Source organism: Engraulis encrasicolus, chromosome 15, assembly GCF_034702125.1.
Source record: "Engraulis encrasicolus isolate BLACKSEA-1 chromosome 15, IST_EnEncr_1.0, whole genome shotgun sequence".
Classification (NCBI taxonomy): Eukaryota; Metazoa; Chordata; class Actinopteri; order Clupeiformes; family Engraulidae; genus Engraulis; species Engraulis encrasicolus.
The window spans coordinates 5,174,969-5,189,968 of NC_085871.1; the positions used below are offsets into that span (position 1 = coordinate 5,174,969).

The following is a 15,000-nucleotide window of genomic DNA, read 5'->3' on the forward strand; positions in this document are numbered from 1 at the left end:
TGGCCATTTAATTTTTCCCCCAGTTTTTGTTTTCATCATAATCACACGGTAACTACACTTTCCCTTTTTCTAGGACAGCATGGAAGATAATCATCTCATGATTCTTATGACTGTAGGGTTAGGTGCTAAAATAGTAAATAGGGGTGAAAAATTACACAGGACACCTACATTTTCTTTAACCACCCTGTTCTATCAATTAGGTTCAGTGTAACAAGAAGCCATTTTCCCTTTGAGTTTAAAAGACAAAAAAACATTTAGTGAGCCCTTGGGCTTGCTTGTCTCATTGTTTGGAGCAGCACTGCATGCAGAGTTAATCAAGAGCTTGAAGCGCTTGGGACAAAAATAGCCTCACTTTTCCATGGGAAAAACAAAATGTGGCCCCGGACCCACAGGAAAGCTTTGATAGAGTCCCTGACGTTTGGTGTTTGGTCCATACTGGGCTTCCTGAAAATTCCGCAGATTCCCAGAGCATAGGAACACTGCATTGTTCTGAGCCGATCTTATCTGCAAATTAATTCCTGGGACAACAATAGGTGGGCCTGTGTGTTTTTTTCTTCGTCTTAAGGTTTTTGTAAGGACAGACACGTAGACCTGTCTACGACTTGAGCTATTTCTTGCCTATGGACCATCTGTCTTAAACCATCGGATGGTTTCCAAGTAGTCCTTTGTTTATAAACATTCCCATGCACACTGTTCCCTCTCGGACTTGGGTCAAAAATCCACAACAATAATTCACTATCCAAATAAACATGACGCTATTCTTATGGGTGTTTTTTAGAGTAAACAGCTTACGTATTCGTCAAATACTAGTACAGGTCAGTAAGGTTAAGAAGTGCTTATTTTTGTCATTGTTTATTCAAAATCCTAGCATTCTATATGATAAAAACATGCCACATAATCTTTGGTTTTCATCTAGCCCATTTCATTATCTATCTGCCTGTATGCATGTTAACCACAAACTGTTTAAATGTGAATTAAAAACAACACATTTTATTTGATGATTTGATAATGTTTAACTTATGAACTTCTCTACAGTACAATCCTGCCTGAACCAATGTGACATAAAAATGTGGACTCAGTATAACCTACAGTCAATCTGAACCTACAGTATGTAGTTGACATTGTTTTTGCATGTGCGTCCGTCCTCTGCCAGGGTTGGTCCAGGGCTGTCTGCCTGCATGTATTTTTAACCCCACCTACGTCTTTACTGTCTGTACCCTGCACATAATTGGGTATTTAATCCCGAATAGGAGTGGCTTGGGTTGGACGTACACCAATTAACTTAGAACCTGCCCGACGGTCCTGTTTGACCGACTGGCTAGGCTAGGTTGCTGGTCTCACTTTTAAACTTCAGCGATGCATTACACCTTCAAAGCCCCAAAATGTTGCGGCTAGAACCAACACATGATTCTCTCGCACTGTCATTGGTTAAACTAGTAGTGACGTAGGACGTTAAGTCGAACCACTGGATGAGATACTCTATCACTACAGGAAAAGTAAATGCCATTATTGACAACACAAATGAATACTATTACTAACAATGTTAGTACCCACCTGTGCTTCCCTTTGCCAGGACAGGTTTGGAGGCCAGCCCTCCGCTCATCGTCAGCAGCTGTAGTGTGTAGGAGGCTCCAGGGGTGAGGCCCCGTAGCCAGAGGGACATGGAGGTGGAGGTGGAGGTGGAGGTGGCATTAGAGGTAGTGGGCACAGTCTGGTTGAGCACCAGCTGGTTGCCGTGGGAGAGCAGGAGGCGGTAGGAGTCCAGATCGTCCAGGGCAGCGGTCCAGGTGGCCAGCAGAGCATCTGTGTTGCCACGGTTACTCAGGCTCAGGCCCTGCACCTCCCGAGGTGCTGGGGGTTAAAGAAACACAAATAGGAGTTCATGTATAGAAGCACTCATGAGCACAACATGCACTGTTAACTCAACATTTATGACACACCAAAAGCGACTCGAGTGACAGCGATGGAAGTAATTTTGACTTTGTATGCAGGCGACAGAAGAGATAAAAGTGATTTGGGTGTGACAAGAGGCATTTTGAGTATGTGTGTGTGTGTGTATGTGGCTACTCACTTGTCCTGCCAGTTATGGTCGCCGAACTACAGAATCCACCATTCTCCGTCACTACATTGATCTGATAGGCACGGCCAGCCGTCAGCACGTTAAAGGTGCACTCCCTCATTTCCGCATCCAGCCTCCTCTCCTGCGTGCTGTTGCCATGGAGAAGCTCCACCCTGTACCCGCTGCGAGGGGCGGGGCTAGAGCCAGAGGCGGGGTCATGGCTCCACATGGCGCTTAGTGATGACTCATCAGCATGGCGGATATGCAGGTCAGACACGGGAGCAGGGACTGAGAGAGAGAGAGGGAGAAATAGATAGATAGATAGATAGAGAGAGAGAGAGAGAGAGAGAGAGAGAGAGAGAGAGAGAGAGAGAGAGAGATGGAGTGGGAGGGTAATTTTTACTTTTTTGCTTTCTTAGGAATGGTGTGACAAAGTGCTCAATAATGTAACATCTATCTACACGTCACTCCGCTTTATGTTGTTAGGTAAAGTAGAGTAGAATTACTTTGTATTTGTGAAGAAACAAAGGCAAAACATATTAAAGACCATTAAACAAAATACTAATGCTTCACACTTGTCGGGTCCATTTGCTTAAATAAAATATTGTATGACTGTACTAAATAACAAAACCACCGGATTTGAAGTACTGTAGGCCTATATTGTACTGTGTACTTGTGGTGTATAGGTATAAACCAACATTACATTATTCATTACATTACATTACATTTGGCAGACACTTTCATTAAAAGCGACTTTCAATCGAGAACAGACATCACAGCCTGCAACACATACAACACTTGCAGATACAAAGTGCACAAGATATAAACAGAACAATAGGTGGAAGTGCAAAGTGGGGTTATTTTTTTATTTTTATTTTTTATAAGTACATTAGTACAGGGTGAAGTAGAGTAAACGCACACACACACGCACACGCACACGCACACGCACACACACACTCCTCACCTGCTCCAGCATCGCAGTACTTGGCCGTCGCCAGTGCCCCGCTCTCCACAATAACCGCTGCCCTGTCCGCATCCCCGGGGCTCACCCCCAGCTCGCTCAGCCTGAGCTCCGTGGCCGTCCTCTCCACCGTCCTGTTCAACATTACCTCCGAGCCCTTCAGCATCAGCACACGGTAGCGCTCAAACACTCCACTAGGGGGAGCCCAAGTCAGCCTGAGGCCGCTGCAGTCCGCCATGCTGCCAATGGACAGCTCCGACACAGCAGCCGGGGCTTCAGAATCAGAGAAGATACAGACAGACGTGTCAAAAGTGTCAAAAGCTCCAAAGTGAAAAAAGAAACACAGGCACACATACAGAAACAGTTTCTTTCCGACCAACACAGACAATTTATCTGAGTTACCAGTAGGTATTTGTCTTACGATCAGCTGACTCTGCTGGTTGTAATAAGTTTGTGGTTTTTAGTGTTTTTCGGTAACAACAACACTATCTACCTCATCTATCTACTTAATTAGGTACAATGGAGTAAATAGTGTGTAAATAGTGTAAATAGTGATTAATTGATTGATTGATTGATTGATTGATTGATTGATTGATTGATTGATTGATTGATTGATTGATTGATTGATTGATTGATTGATTGATTGATTGATTGATTGATTGACTGGTTCACTATTACTGCAATCCTGGAAATTCATGCCATTATATATTATTTATACATTTTCACTCTTTTTCCACCTGTAATGAATCTTTCTAACATGTATCGGCCTACAGTACAGTCCATGTTCTCACCTGTTTGGCCAAGGACGCTGGTGTGGCTGGAGAGTTTGCCACTGACGGTGGCCACCTTCAGGCTGTAGGCCTGTCCTGGAAGAAGGTTCTGGAACATGGCCTCCGTGGCGTTGGGAGGTAGCCTCAACTCCTGTGGGGCCAAAGGGGACTCTCCATCTAGTACTATATCGTCATCTTTCCCTCCGTCTCTGTTTGAGGCAGACAGGGTAAGCGTGTAGCCCTCCACCTCCCCTGCTGGATGGCGCCATGATGCAGTTAGACTGTCCTCACTGCCAGCGCTGTCTAGCTGCAGGCTGGTCACTACAGCAGGCGCTGTCAAAATACAAATTAAAAAGTATTAAAAATGAAATGACTTCATGTAATTAAGCAAAGTGAAACTATTTAAAGTAATGGAAATGAAAAATGTCTTTTAAAAATATCTATTGTGATTAAAAACTTGAGGTATTAACTCATCAAACACTGGTCGAAATGATTGAAAAGTGCAATAAAAATATTTAAAAAATCACATTTCTGACTCTCCCATCCTTTAACTTTTAGCCGTAGTCATAAAGTAAATGAAGTACCTTTGAATACAATACTAATCAATAGGAAAATAATATATAACAGTACACAATCGTTTTGTTTCAAGCAGGCCCTGTGCCGAACGACAGTGAATAAAGATAAATGGAAAAGTGTGGTCAGAGGAAGAGATGGAAGTGGATGAGGTGGAAAGGGAGTGAGTGGGAGTGGAAGTTGGAACAAAAGGTGTGTGTGTGTGTGTGTGTGTGTGTGTGTGTGTGTGTGTGTGTGTGTGTGTGTGTGTGTGTGTGTGTGTGTGTGTGTGTGTGTGTGTGTGTGTGTGTGTGTGTGTGTGTGTGTGTGTGTGTGTGTGTGTGTGTGCACGTTTGTTTGTGTGTGTGTGAATGTGTGTGTGTGTACAGGCATGCATGGCGGTGCGTGCATACATGTGGTTGTGTTTGTGTGTGCGTGTATGTGTCCATGTTTATCCGTGTGTGTGTGTGTGTGTGTGTGTGTGTGTGTGTGTGTGTGTGTGGGTGTGTGTGTGTGTGTGTGTGTGTGTGTGTGTGTGTGTGTGTGTGTGTGTGTGTGTGTGTGTGTGTGTGTGTGTGTGTGTGTGTGTGTGTGTGTGTGTGTGTTTGAGTGGCAGGTCCTATAGGTGATGACATAATATGGGAGGGTGAGAAGTCCTTTGTTAGACACGGTGGCTACAGCAAAACTGTGGGTGGGCGCGCACACACACACACACACACACACACACACACACACACACACACACACACACACACACACACACACACACACACACACACACACACACACACACACACACACACACACACACACACACACACACACACACACACACACACACACACACACACACACACACACACACACACACACACACACACACACACACACACACACACACACACACACACACACACACACACACACACACACACACACGCACACACACACACACGTTCAGGGCGGTGGACTGAAAATAAAATGGCACATTGGAAACACAGAGACACAGGCATGTTCACACATCCACACCAAATGTCAACATACCAGGCTAAACAATGAAGCTTATATTGAATGTTCTGAAACTGCACATTGGTTCGGGGGTAGCCACTGTACTGTAAGCAACCAAAGTAGCATCAGCGTTCATGTTAAAAGGTTAAACAAATTCCTTTTTCTGTGTGTTTTGGTAGTTTTTAGCCTGACTCTCGCCAGACCCTCGCTCTTGTATTGCTGCTCAATTTTGTGAGCTCACACGACGGTGTGGGGGAACTTTGGATTTGCCAAACCAATATGCAGTAGAACCAATCAGGATTGCAAGATTTTCAGAGATGTGATTTAGTCAAATTTTAATTTAGTGGAGAGGGGAAGTGAAACGTGACTGCATTTAGCTGCTATTTCCAATTTGTGAGTAGTAGCACCTCATTAAAAATGCCAGTTTTTCCTCATCATGTCCAATTTTTTAAAATAAAACCACGCCGTTGGAGACCTAAGCTCATGGCGTAGCTCCAACTGAATGTTTGTGGAGCAACGCAGAACCAATTTATCTGGCAAAAGTCTGGTTAGGTAGTTTTATGGTCCATGGTTAGACTGTGACCCTTTAGTTAAATCCAAAGGCACACCTACATGCATTGTATGTTGAAAAGATACATGCAAGAACAGTGAAGAGAAGGACAGTAATACATAAAGTGTGGCATAGTTACGAGCATTTACCCTACGGCTTCATCATAAGTAGCCTATTCAAAATTAAAATAGGTTCACTAGTTCATGATCTGAAATTTGGAAAAGCATATGCATACATCTTTGTTCTAGCAGGAGAACAGGCTTCTGGTGATCATGCGGCTGTCACTAGAGAGCGGCTGTCTGCGCAGGCGGACCAATAATCAAAGTGCTTCACGGGGTCCGCATGGACCGCTGCACTCGTGAAGCTTGCAATTAGTTGAATTGCGTGGTGTACGGACATTATGGTTATAGCGAGCCCTATCTCACGCCTTTCGTAAAGTCTTCACGAAAAAAATAGAGTAATTTTCGTGGTGCATTCACGTTATTGCCCGCCTTTCGTAAAGTCTTCACGAAAATAATAGATTAATTTTCACGCTGCCTATTCACTTGAATTGCCCCACTGCTGCTATGGTTATCCAAACGTCTGCAGGGGCGAGGAGGGGGTGCTGACAGAACACTGCTGATACACTCGGGACTCACTAATTCGACGCCCTTTCGGTACTTACGCCTTATGTCCCCTAAACCTAAACCTAAACCTAAACCTAACCCTAACCTTAACCCTACTTAACCCTAAACCTAACCCTAACCTTAACACTAACCTTAACCCTAACCGTGACCCTAAACCTAACCCTAAATTGCTTGTTTGAAATGTTTGATTACCATGGGGCATCAAACTAGTGGGTCGCTAGGCAACAGTCGGGCAATTCAAGTGAATAGGCAGCGTGAAAATTAATCTATTATTTTCGTGAAGACTTTACGAAAGGCGGGCAATAACGTGAATGCACCACGAAAATTACTCTATTTTTTTCGTGAAGACTTTACGAAAGGCGTGAGATACGGTTGTTATAGCGGCGTATTGGGCAAGATTGCTGGCCATGGTCCTGAAGAACCGCCAAGCCCCAGAAATGTCAAAACATTCTCGGGGTCGGGAGTACTAAGCGCCACTGAGAGCTTGGGCAGTATCTGCGCCCGCAAATATGTGTGAGGTCTGATCGGACACCCAGTGCTAATGATGGTCAGAGACCAACAGAGCAAAGTGAACCAGAGAAGCAAGGGCCGGATGCCTGACAAATTGATTGATTGAACATTGGTGGAGGGGAGACGAACGGGGAGGTGGTGGATGCGAGCAAGAAAGCAAATCTCTGCCTGGAGACAGGTGAGCAGAGAATAAATGCTGTGCAGACAGTAAGAAGCAGGCGGTTACTAAGGCTAGCCTACGCCTTTGCACTGAATTCTGAAGAATGACAGTTGAGCGGGTAATACGATGCAGGTGGTTAATTAGGGCGTCAAATTTCATTACACTTCTCCCGAACTTTCATTTCAACCAAAACGTGCCCCCCAATGGCAACTAAACACTGCCTCCTCTCAGCTGTTTCATTCTCAACGGCCCCCGAGGGCTCCCCAAAGCCCCCTGGTGGAGCTGTAGAGCCACCATTGAGAAAGACGAATTTACCTGGTAGCCAATCAGACAGAAGACATGGTTAAACTGATAAGAAAAACAATGAACTGTACGAAGCTCTGTAGAGCTCAGGCAGTGATGACCTTAAGATAGCATTATGCATTAGTTTTGGAAAGGTCAAAACCCCTCTAAACAATAACCCTTGGCCAAAGGAAACCAACTACTGTAGATTTGGAAACGTTCAACCTTCATACAAGTAGATAAAACAGTAAGTCCTTTCTGGTATTTATTTTCATGTAAACATGTGTAGCTCGAGATATATAGATTCTTACTGTTGCACAATGACAGTTACAACACCACAACACAATTTCTTTATTACAACACTACTTCATTTTTCTTTAACAAGCCTCTGCCCTCTGAATCAATGTTCTTTTCAGCTTGTGGCCTGCCGAAATCATGCTCAAATTTCAGTCAACCAAAACTAACTCAACTCAGTGTTGCCCCGTACCTGTCTGTGTTGATATAGACGCAAGTGTTGTCTGGTTCCCTGCCACCATCGCCACACTGACATTATAATGGTGGCCAGGTATCAATCCCTTGAAGCTGTGGGATGTCACAGTTGTTTCCAGGGTTTCATTTACGGTGGTGCTTTGAGACAGGCTATCGATTAGAAGCACCCGCATTCCATCAGCCCTGCCTGGACCACGCTTCCAGGAAACATCCAGGCTTTCAGATGACCCAGACGCCTGTAGGCCCTCAATGGCAGAGGGACCTGGGAGAGACACAAACAATGGAGTTAGACCAATGAAGGTGTCATCCAGATCATCTTAGTGAGAAAGGTGCAGTTGTAAGCATTCAACATGACCAATTAGATACACTTACGTAGACTGCCATGGCAACAAGAAAAATACCCAAAATGTGCGAAAATTAGGAAAACGTACATTTTAGAAGGGCCTGTATTAAAACCTGGCCACATCATATTTTATGTAAGACGTCAGGATGCTTTGACAGGAATCTCAGTAATCTTTATTATGGTTTTGTATTCACATTGTTACATTTCACAAACTATCAAAGGAGGCGTCACTGGTCTGTGGTGACTGAATGAATTTTCACTCAGGAAGCTAAGTTGGTGTTCTGTTTAAACTACTGTCCCCGAGGACAAAAAAACTGCACATGAAGAGAATGAAGCCGTACAGGACTGGCTTTACATAAAACCTGGAATAGTGTCTCCTCTCAGTGACATGTTGCCAAGTGCCACAACTGTTTTTATGTGTATTGTTATTTATTTACTTATTTTACAAATGAAAAGTTTGGCGGAGCTGTGTGATAATGAGTTACACAATGCCAATCTTGAGGGAGAAGGATAAATGGTGGAAGCTGTGCCATGCTTTTCTATCCTGAGCTCTGGGGCCCACACCAGGGTGCCAAGCTACAGGCAGATGCCAGAAGCAGATAGGATTGTTCCCCTAAAGAACAACTGTCCGGTTGGGGTGCGTTTTTTTATTTTTTTACTGTGTGTGTGTGTGTGTGTGTGTGTGTGTGTGTGTGTGTGTGTGTGTGTGTGTGTGTGTGTGTGTGTGTGTGTGTGTGTGTGTGTGAGTGTGTCTATGTCTGTGTGTCTGTGTGTGCGTACACTTGTCCGTGTGCGTGTGCGTGTGCGTGTGTGTGTGTGTGTGTGTGTGTGTGTGTGTGTGTGTGTGTGTGTGTGTGTGTGTGTGTGTGTGTGTGGGAACCTTGGTTAAGGTCAGGAAAAAAGGGGGGACCAGGACCTTTTTATTATTTTTTATTTTTCTGGCGGATGAGGGGTGCGGCAGTGGCGGCCAGAGTAGAGCAGCTAACTATATTCAAAATGAGTCCGTTTGCGGAATTGCCAGCCTTTCTTTTACGGCTTCCGCTCCCTCCCTCGAGTCCCATTAAGGGGGGAACGGCCAAGGCTGCCTGGCTTCAACACCCCCACCAACGTTCCCGTAACGTACCAACAACCATCCAACAATAACCAAATCTAGGAGTCTGTCGCCGGGTGCCCCTAAGTGTGTTTGTTTTTGGCTGTCCACTTTCCTTCTCTTACATTCCCACTTCCCGATTTCCCGTCCACATTCCAGCAGTCTAGTGGTGTACCCAGTTTCATCAGTTCATTGCCTCGACGCAGCCAACAACAACCAAATCTACATCTGGGTGATCCTAAGAGTGTTTGTGTTTGGCTGATTATCATCCCTCATCAGTAGGGTTGCCACATCTGTCTGAGAAGAACAACTAGACATTTCAACAACCCAAGCATCGCTATCTCTTGTAAACAAGGGAGCCCTTCACTTAGTATCAACGGAACGTTTTCCACTGGGAGGATTAAAACAATAGGACAATCAAGCAAAAATAACAGGACAAGTGACAGCACCCAAGTATCTAAGTATCTATCTTCCAACTTCTTGATCTGTTTCCCACATTTCACATTGGCAGCCATGGCTCAATGGTTAGAGCACTGGGTCGCACAGACTGATCGTAAGTTCCAACGTAGGCTACGGTGAGCGGAAATTGTGCCTACATTGGAGTTTACGGACGACTAAAAAAATACGGGTTGCACCATGCAGATAGTTTCAACGTAACACTAAGTTAGAACTTAAATTCTACAGTACACCTCGGACCTACCAGGCGCAAGTTCCATCTTAGTAAACCAGTAAACATCTGTTATTTAAAACACTAAAGTTGGCCTTTAGATCAGAGGGTTGGAAGGGGCAGTTGCTTTAGCACCACCTCGTCCCTATTTGTGCACGCCTATGCATGTTGGTGTGTTACTGTTTAAATAACAATATCCATCTCACACTCCCTTTTCCCGATCCCCTCTCCCTGTTCCAGGTGTCGCCAGATTCATGAATATTCTACAATTCTTACCAAATCCAAATGTAGGCTACCAGTGGTACCACTCCGTGTGTTTGTGTTTGGCTGTCCGCAGTTCTTAAGTCTACATGCTCTAACCTCCTGATCTGAACACACATTCCAGAAGAAACAAAAATGCCCACACACACACACACAAGTATTAAATGATAAACAGTCTAAACAACTTATAGTATCGTTGCCCAGACAGATTGCTCAAAATGTTACCCTTCGTATCATCACCTTTAGTTACGACAACACTGTTGAGAAATGCACCACAGTATCCCTGTCACACTCACACATTCACACTCCCCTGCCCAAATCCCTCTCCCACACTCCCCTGTCCAAATCCCTCTCCCACATTCTAGGCCTGTTGTCGTCACATTCATGGGTCTGTATCTTCAGCCCTTCTGACAACAATTCGCCATATTCTAGGGGCCCACAGGTCCCCCTAAGTGTGATTGTATTTTGGGCAGCCGTGGCCTAATGGTTAGGGAGGTGGTCTGAAGATCAGAGGATTGCTGGTTTGAATCCCACCCTTACCCCTCCCCACACCTCCATCCATGGCTGAAGTACCCTTGAGCAAGGCATCTTATATTGTTCCAGGGAATGTAACCAATAGCCAGTAAAATAACTTAAGTCGATTTGGATGAAAGCAGCAGCTACTAAGGGTGAATCCCATTACACCCCTTAGCTCTACGCCTTTCCCCTCCGCCTCCGTTTTGCTCGTCCACGAATAGGGGTAGTGGCGTCTTGATTCACGTTCAGACAGGGGGTAGGGCTACGGCGAAGGGCTTTCCACCCCTCCGCGCGGAGATTTTCCGACACCTCACTCCACCGGACGGAGGGCTACGACAGATTTCCCTGAATGCATTGCGAATGCGTTTAAAAATGGGCGGTAAGCCGTAGCATCCACAACAGCACACGAGATTAAGTATTTTCGCCGCAATTGACAGTTTTAAAGTAATAGTAATTATTCCAATGTACTAAGTTTAACATTGTCCTAATGTGTGATGGCCCTTTTCTCCGTGAAACGCACATGAAAAAAATCGCTATTAACATCAACCTAATGCATGAAATTAGTGACAGCTGTGAGTGTCGTTCCGTGACTGTTGAAGGGGCATCCCAATCCAAAGGGGTTGCGTCTCAAGCCCTACACCTTGTGGCTTTGTTTGAAAGCACGAGGGGCAAGAGGAAGGCGTAGGGGTGGAGATTAGTAATGGCAAAGGCCTTAAGTGTAATGTAATGTATTTTCATGTCCACCATATATTTGTTTCAACACTCTTACTTCCTGATCTGTCTCCCACATTCACACTTCCTGATTCCTCTGTGACAGCCTCAGCAGATTCATGAAGTTGGAGTAAACGAGAAGCAAATATCATGCCTGTGTGTTTCTTTACTGCCGACTTTCCATCTCTAAGATTACAGAACTTTGGTGTGTACCGACTCATGGGTTTTGTTAGCCTAGCAAACTGTAACACATAACATTTTGCCTGGAAGTTAATCCAGCAGTGTGGTCCATGAGTAATGAAAATGTTACATTGAGAAAAGGCATACGGTATTATGAGCTCAGTTGTATGTTAAAGTACATTCATAAATGACCATGTTAATTTACCTTGCAGACCAAGATAACTGCCATAAATAAACCGAACAACAACAACAACAACAACAGCAACAACAACAACAACAACAACCACAAGGACACTGCTGAGTTTTGTTCGCATAGCAATCTATAGCACATAACATATTTTGCCTAGAAGTCAATCCAGCAGTGTGGTCCATGAATAAATGAAAATCTTACATTGAGGAAAAGGCATACGGTATTATGAGCTACACAGATATAATGGCCAATGGCACAAAACAACATGATAAAGCAATCACATTCCATTGTATGTTAAAGTAGGCTACATTAAATGGCCTTGTTCATTTACCTTGCAGACCAAGATAACGGCCATACATGTAAGGGTTAGCGTTTGGCGAGAAGGTCGCTACCGTGGAACGACAGAGAGAATCTTTAGACCCGGACGCGGAGCGGAGGGGTCTTGTTCTCTCTGAGTGCTGCTATTCCACAAAGCGACCGCTCGCCGAACATTAACCCGCTTATTATATGGATATACTTAAATGATTCACACATGGCGGGGACATTTCTTTATTTAATGTTAAGTTTATTATAATTTTTCATGTCAAAAGATTGTTGCTGCGCAAAACAAAACAGTGCCGTTGTGGAACACCGCTAGGCAACAGGTAGCCAAGACAACAGGTGTTGTCTATCACAGCAGCTGATTAGAGTGACAAAAGACCGGACCCCCTGCGGAGTGATATGAAACATTCGCTTTAGCAGTGAAAAGTCTTGTTGCCATTGACAGCGGTCTGATATAGACCAACCCGTCCGTTATCTCAAATATCAGACGTGCGAACGTTGGGGAGCCCCATTGAAATGAATGGAGCATTCGACCGATGACGTCACACCATATAATAAAGACCGAATAACAACAACATGGACACTGCTGATATTTGAATGCACTTTAAATGCTGCTTCGTTGCCATTGTTCTCCCTGCTATTCGCAATGTGAAGTGAAAGTCTAGATAAAGGCGATTCTTTGTTTGTTATCCTGAAATAGTGACAGGCCCTTTTTCCCCTTTTTCTTTTCCCTTTTTTTCTTTTCTTTTCTTTTTTAACTGAACGGAAAACTGAAGCAGAGCAGGGCCGAGGTTCAGGTAGAGAGAGCACGTTGCATGCCATGAAAGGTCAAGGACTTTTTAATCTGTCCGTTACACAAACACGCACGCACGAACGCACACATGCACGCGCGCACGCACACACACACACACACACACACACACACACACACACACACACACACACACACACACACACACACACACACACACACACACACACACACACACACACACACACACACACACACACACACACACACACACACAGGCTCCCCCCATCCGCTAGAACAAAGAAACAATGAAGGCAGGAAAGGGCTAGGGAGAGGACAAGCCAGTCTGGAAATACACACTTAGGGTCAGACTTCTGTTCTGGGCGCCTGCCAAGAATGCAAACGCACATAGTACACACACACACACACACACACACACACACACACACACACACACACACACACACACACACACACACACACACACACACACACACACACACACACACACACACACACACACACACACACCCTACCTGGCACTCCCACTGCTGATTGTTTGACTATTCCAAATATTTCTGAATCATTAAATAAACCTTAACAAACGGCCTTGATTTGAACAATTATAGATGTCATTTTAGTTGCAATTGAAACAGGTACACATGACCAAATTGGTTTATAATGACTTGTTCATTCCATCCCTAGATTATGTACTCTGCATGAATGACATCAGTACAATCATACCGTTTGTCTTCCATGTATCCTGTTGATGCTTAGGCCCAAGTGGCATGACGTTTTTGCATTATTACACCATATCTTCTGGAAACAAACATCGAACTGCCTTATAACACACAGCCAAACATTATCAAGAGCACGTCAAAACAGCACTACCCATCCAGTGCTACCAAAGCAGTGGACAACATGACTACGGATTAATCAAAAGGCCCTGATTCAATTTCCCAAGCTTGACAATAACAACATAAATATAAGTATAAATGTAAATATCAATTCACTATCCACCTGATATCGTGATCTTTTTGTACTCTACGTGCATTTTGTGTTCACAGAGACTAAATCAACAAACCTCCTTTAGCCCGTTAAGTCACAGCGTTATAAATTTGCTGTTACCAGAATGACATTGACCAAGTCGTAATGCATTACGAAAGGCTGCTTGTTACAGTATGACATATTACTGTACTCTGGTAGTTCACTTTTCAATGACTGTTCAATGACTATTACAACAGTCCACTGGTGGAACGGTGTGCATTATGGGGCTACGAGGAGACTAGATCAAATAACCAGTCAGCCAATAAGCCATTAAGAGGTAAACTTCCAAATGTGCGCAGAAAACCCTTCTTGTACAATCTGATTGACGGCCCCTACAAAAATCGTAAAATAAACTCCTGTACACAGAAGATATCTGACTTCATGTACCTCATTTACCCTTATGTATACAGTACTGTACTTGTATTATGGCACTCATAGGCATCTAAATTATTACAGTAAAAGCGTGAAGGGGAAAACAATATTTGGTAACACTTTATTTCAGGGATACATCTATAAGCACTAATATGTTTATGCCTGCATAAGTAACTTGTAAGGCATGTACTAAGCAAACGCTAAGGCCTACTAGGTCCTTACTAAGGTTAAAATGGTAATAAATCCCTTATTGTGCATGAACAAGACATTTGCAAATACATGCCTAACAAATGTTTGTTTTTGGTTTGTACGTGCCTTTCAAGTTACTTATACAGGCACATTGTATGTATTACTGCTAATAGATGTGTCCCTAAAATAAAGTGTTACCCAATATTTTACGATAAACAGCAGACACAGAGTTCCAGACAGGGTATGTTATACCTCAAGAATTAACTTGTGCGGCTTTGACAATATCTCTGAATGTATTGTACAGTTCATCTCATTAGAGCAAATCTGTTTTTTTTTTGTTTTTTTTAAAGGAATCAGCGACTTACCTGTGGAAATCGACAAGTTTTCCTGAACTC

General features: G+C 43.9%; 1 protein-coding gene across 3 annotated transcripts in view; it reads right to left on the minus strand.

Moving 5' to 3' along the window:
- The window catches only part of LOC134463655 (receptor-type tyrosine-protein phosphatase beta-like), a 97,564-nt gene that overhangs the window by 81,194 nt on the left and 1,370 nt on the right, over nt 1–15,000 (minus strand). For 2 of the 3 annotated variants that reach the window (XM_063216852.1, XM_063216851.1), the window contains exons 2-7: nt 14,971–15,000; nt 7,966–8,229; nt 3,812–4,123; nt 3,024–3,293; nt 2,072–2,347; nt 1,555–1,851 (exon numbers count right to left, since the gene is read on the minus strand). The exon at nt 14,971–15,000 is cut by the window's right edge and continues 256 nt beyond it. In XM_063216852.1, the coding sequence (XP_063072922.1) occupies nt 1,555–1,851; nt 2,072–2,347; nt 3,024–3,293; nt 3,812–4,123; nt 7,966–8,229; nt 14,971–15,000 (1,449 nt within the window). The remainder of the gene's footprint in view (nt 1–1,554; nt 1,852–2,071; nt 2,348–3,023; nt 3,294–3,811; nt 4,124–7,965; nt 8,230–14,970) is intronic. The other variant, XM_063216853.1, reaches the window with a different exon arrangement.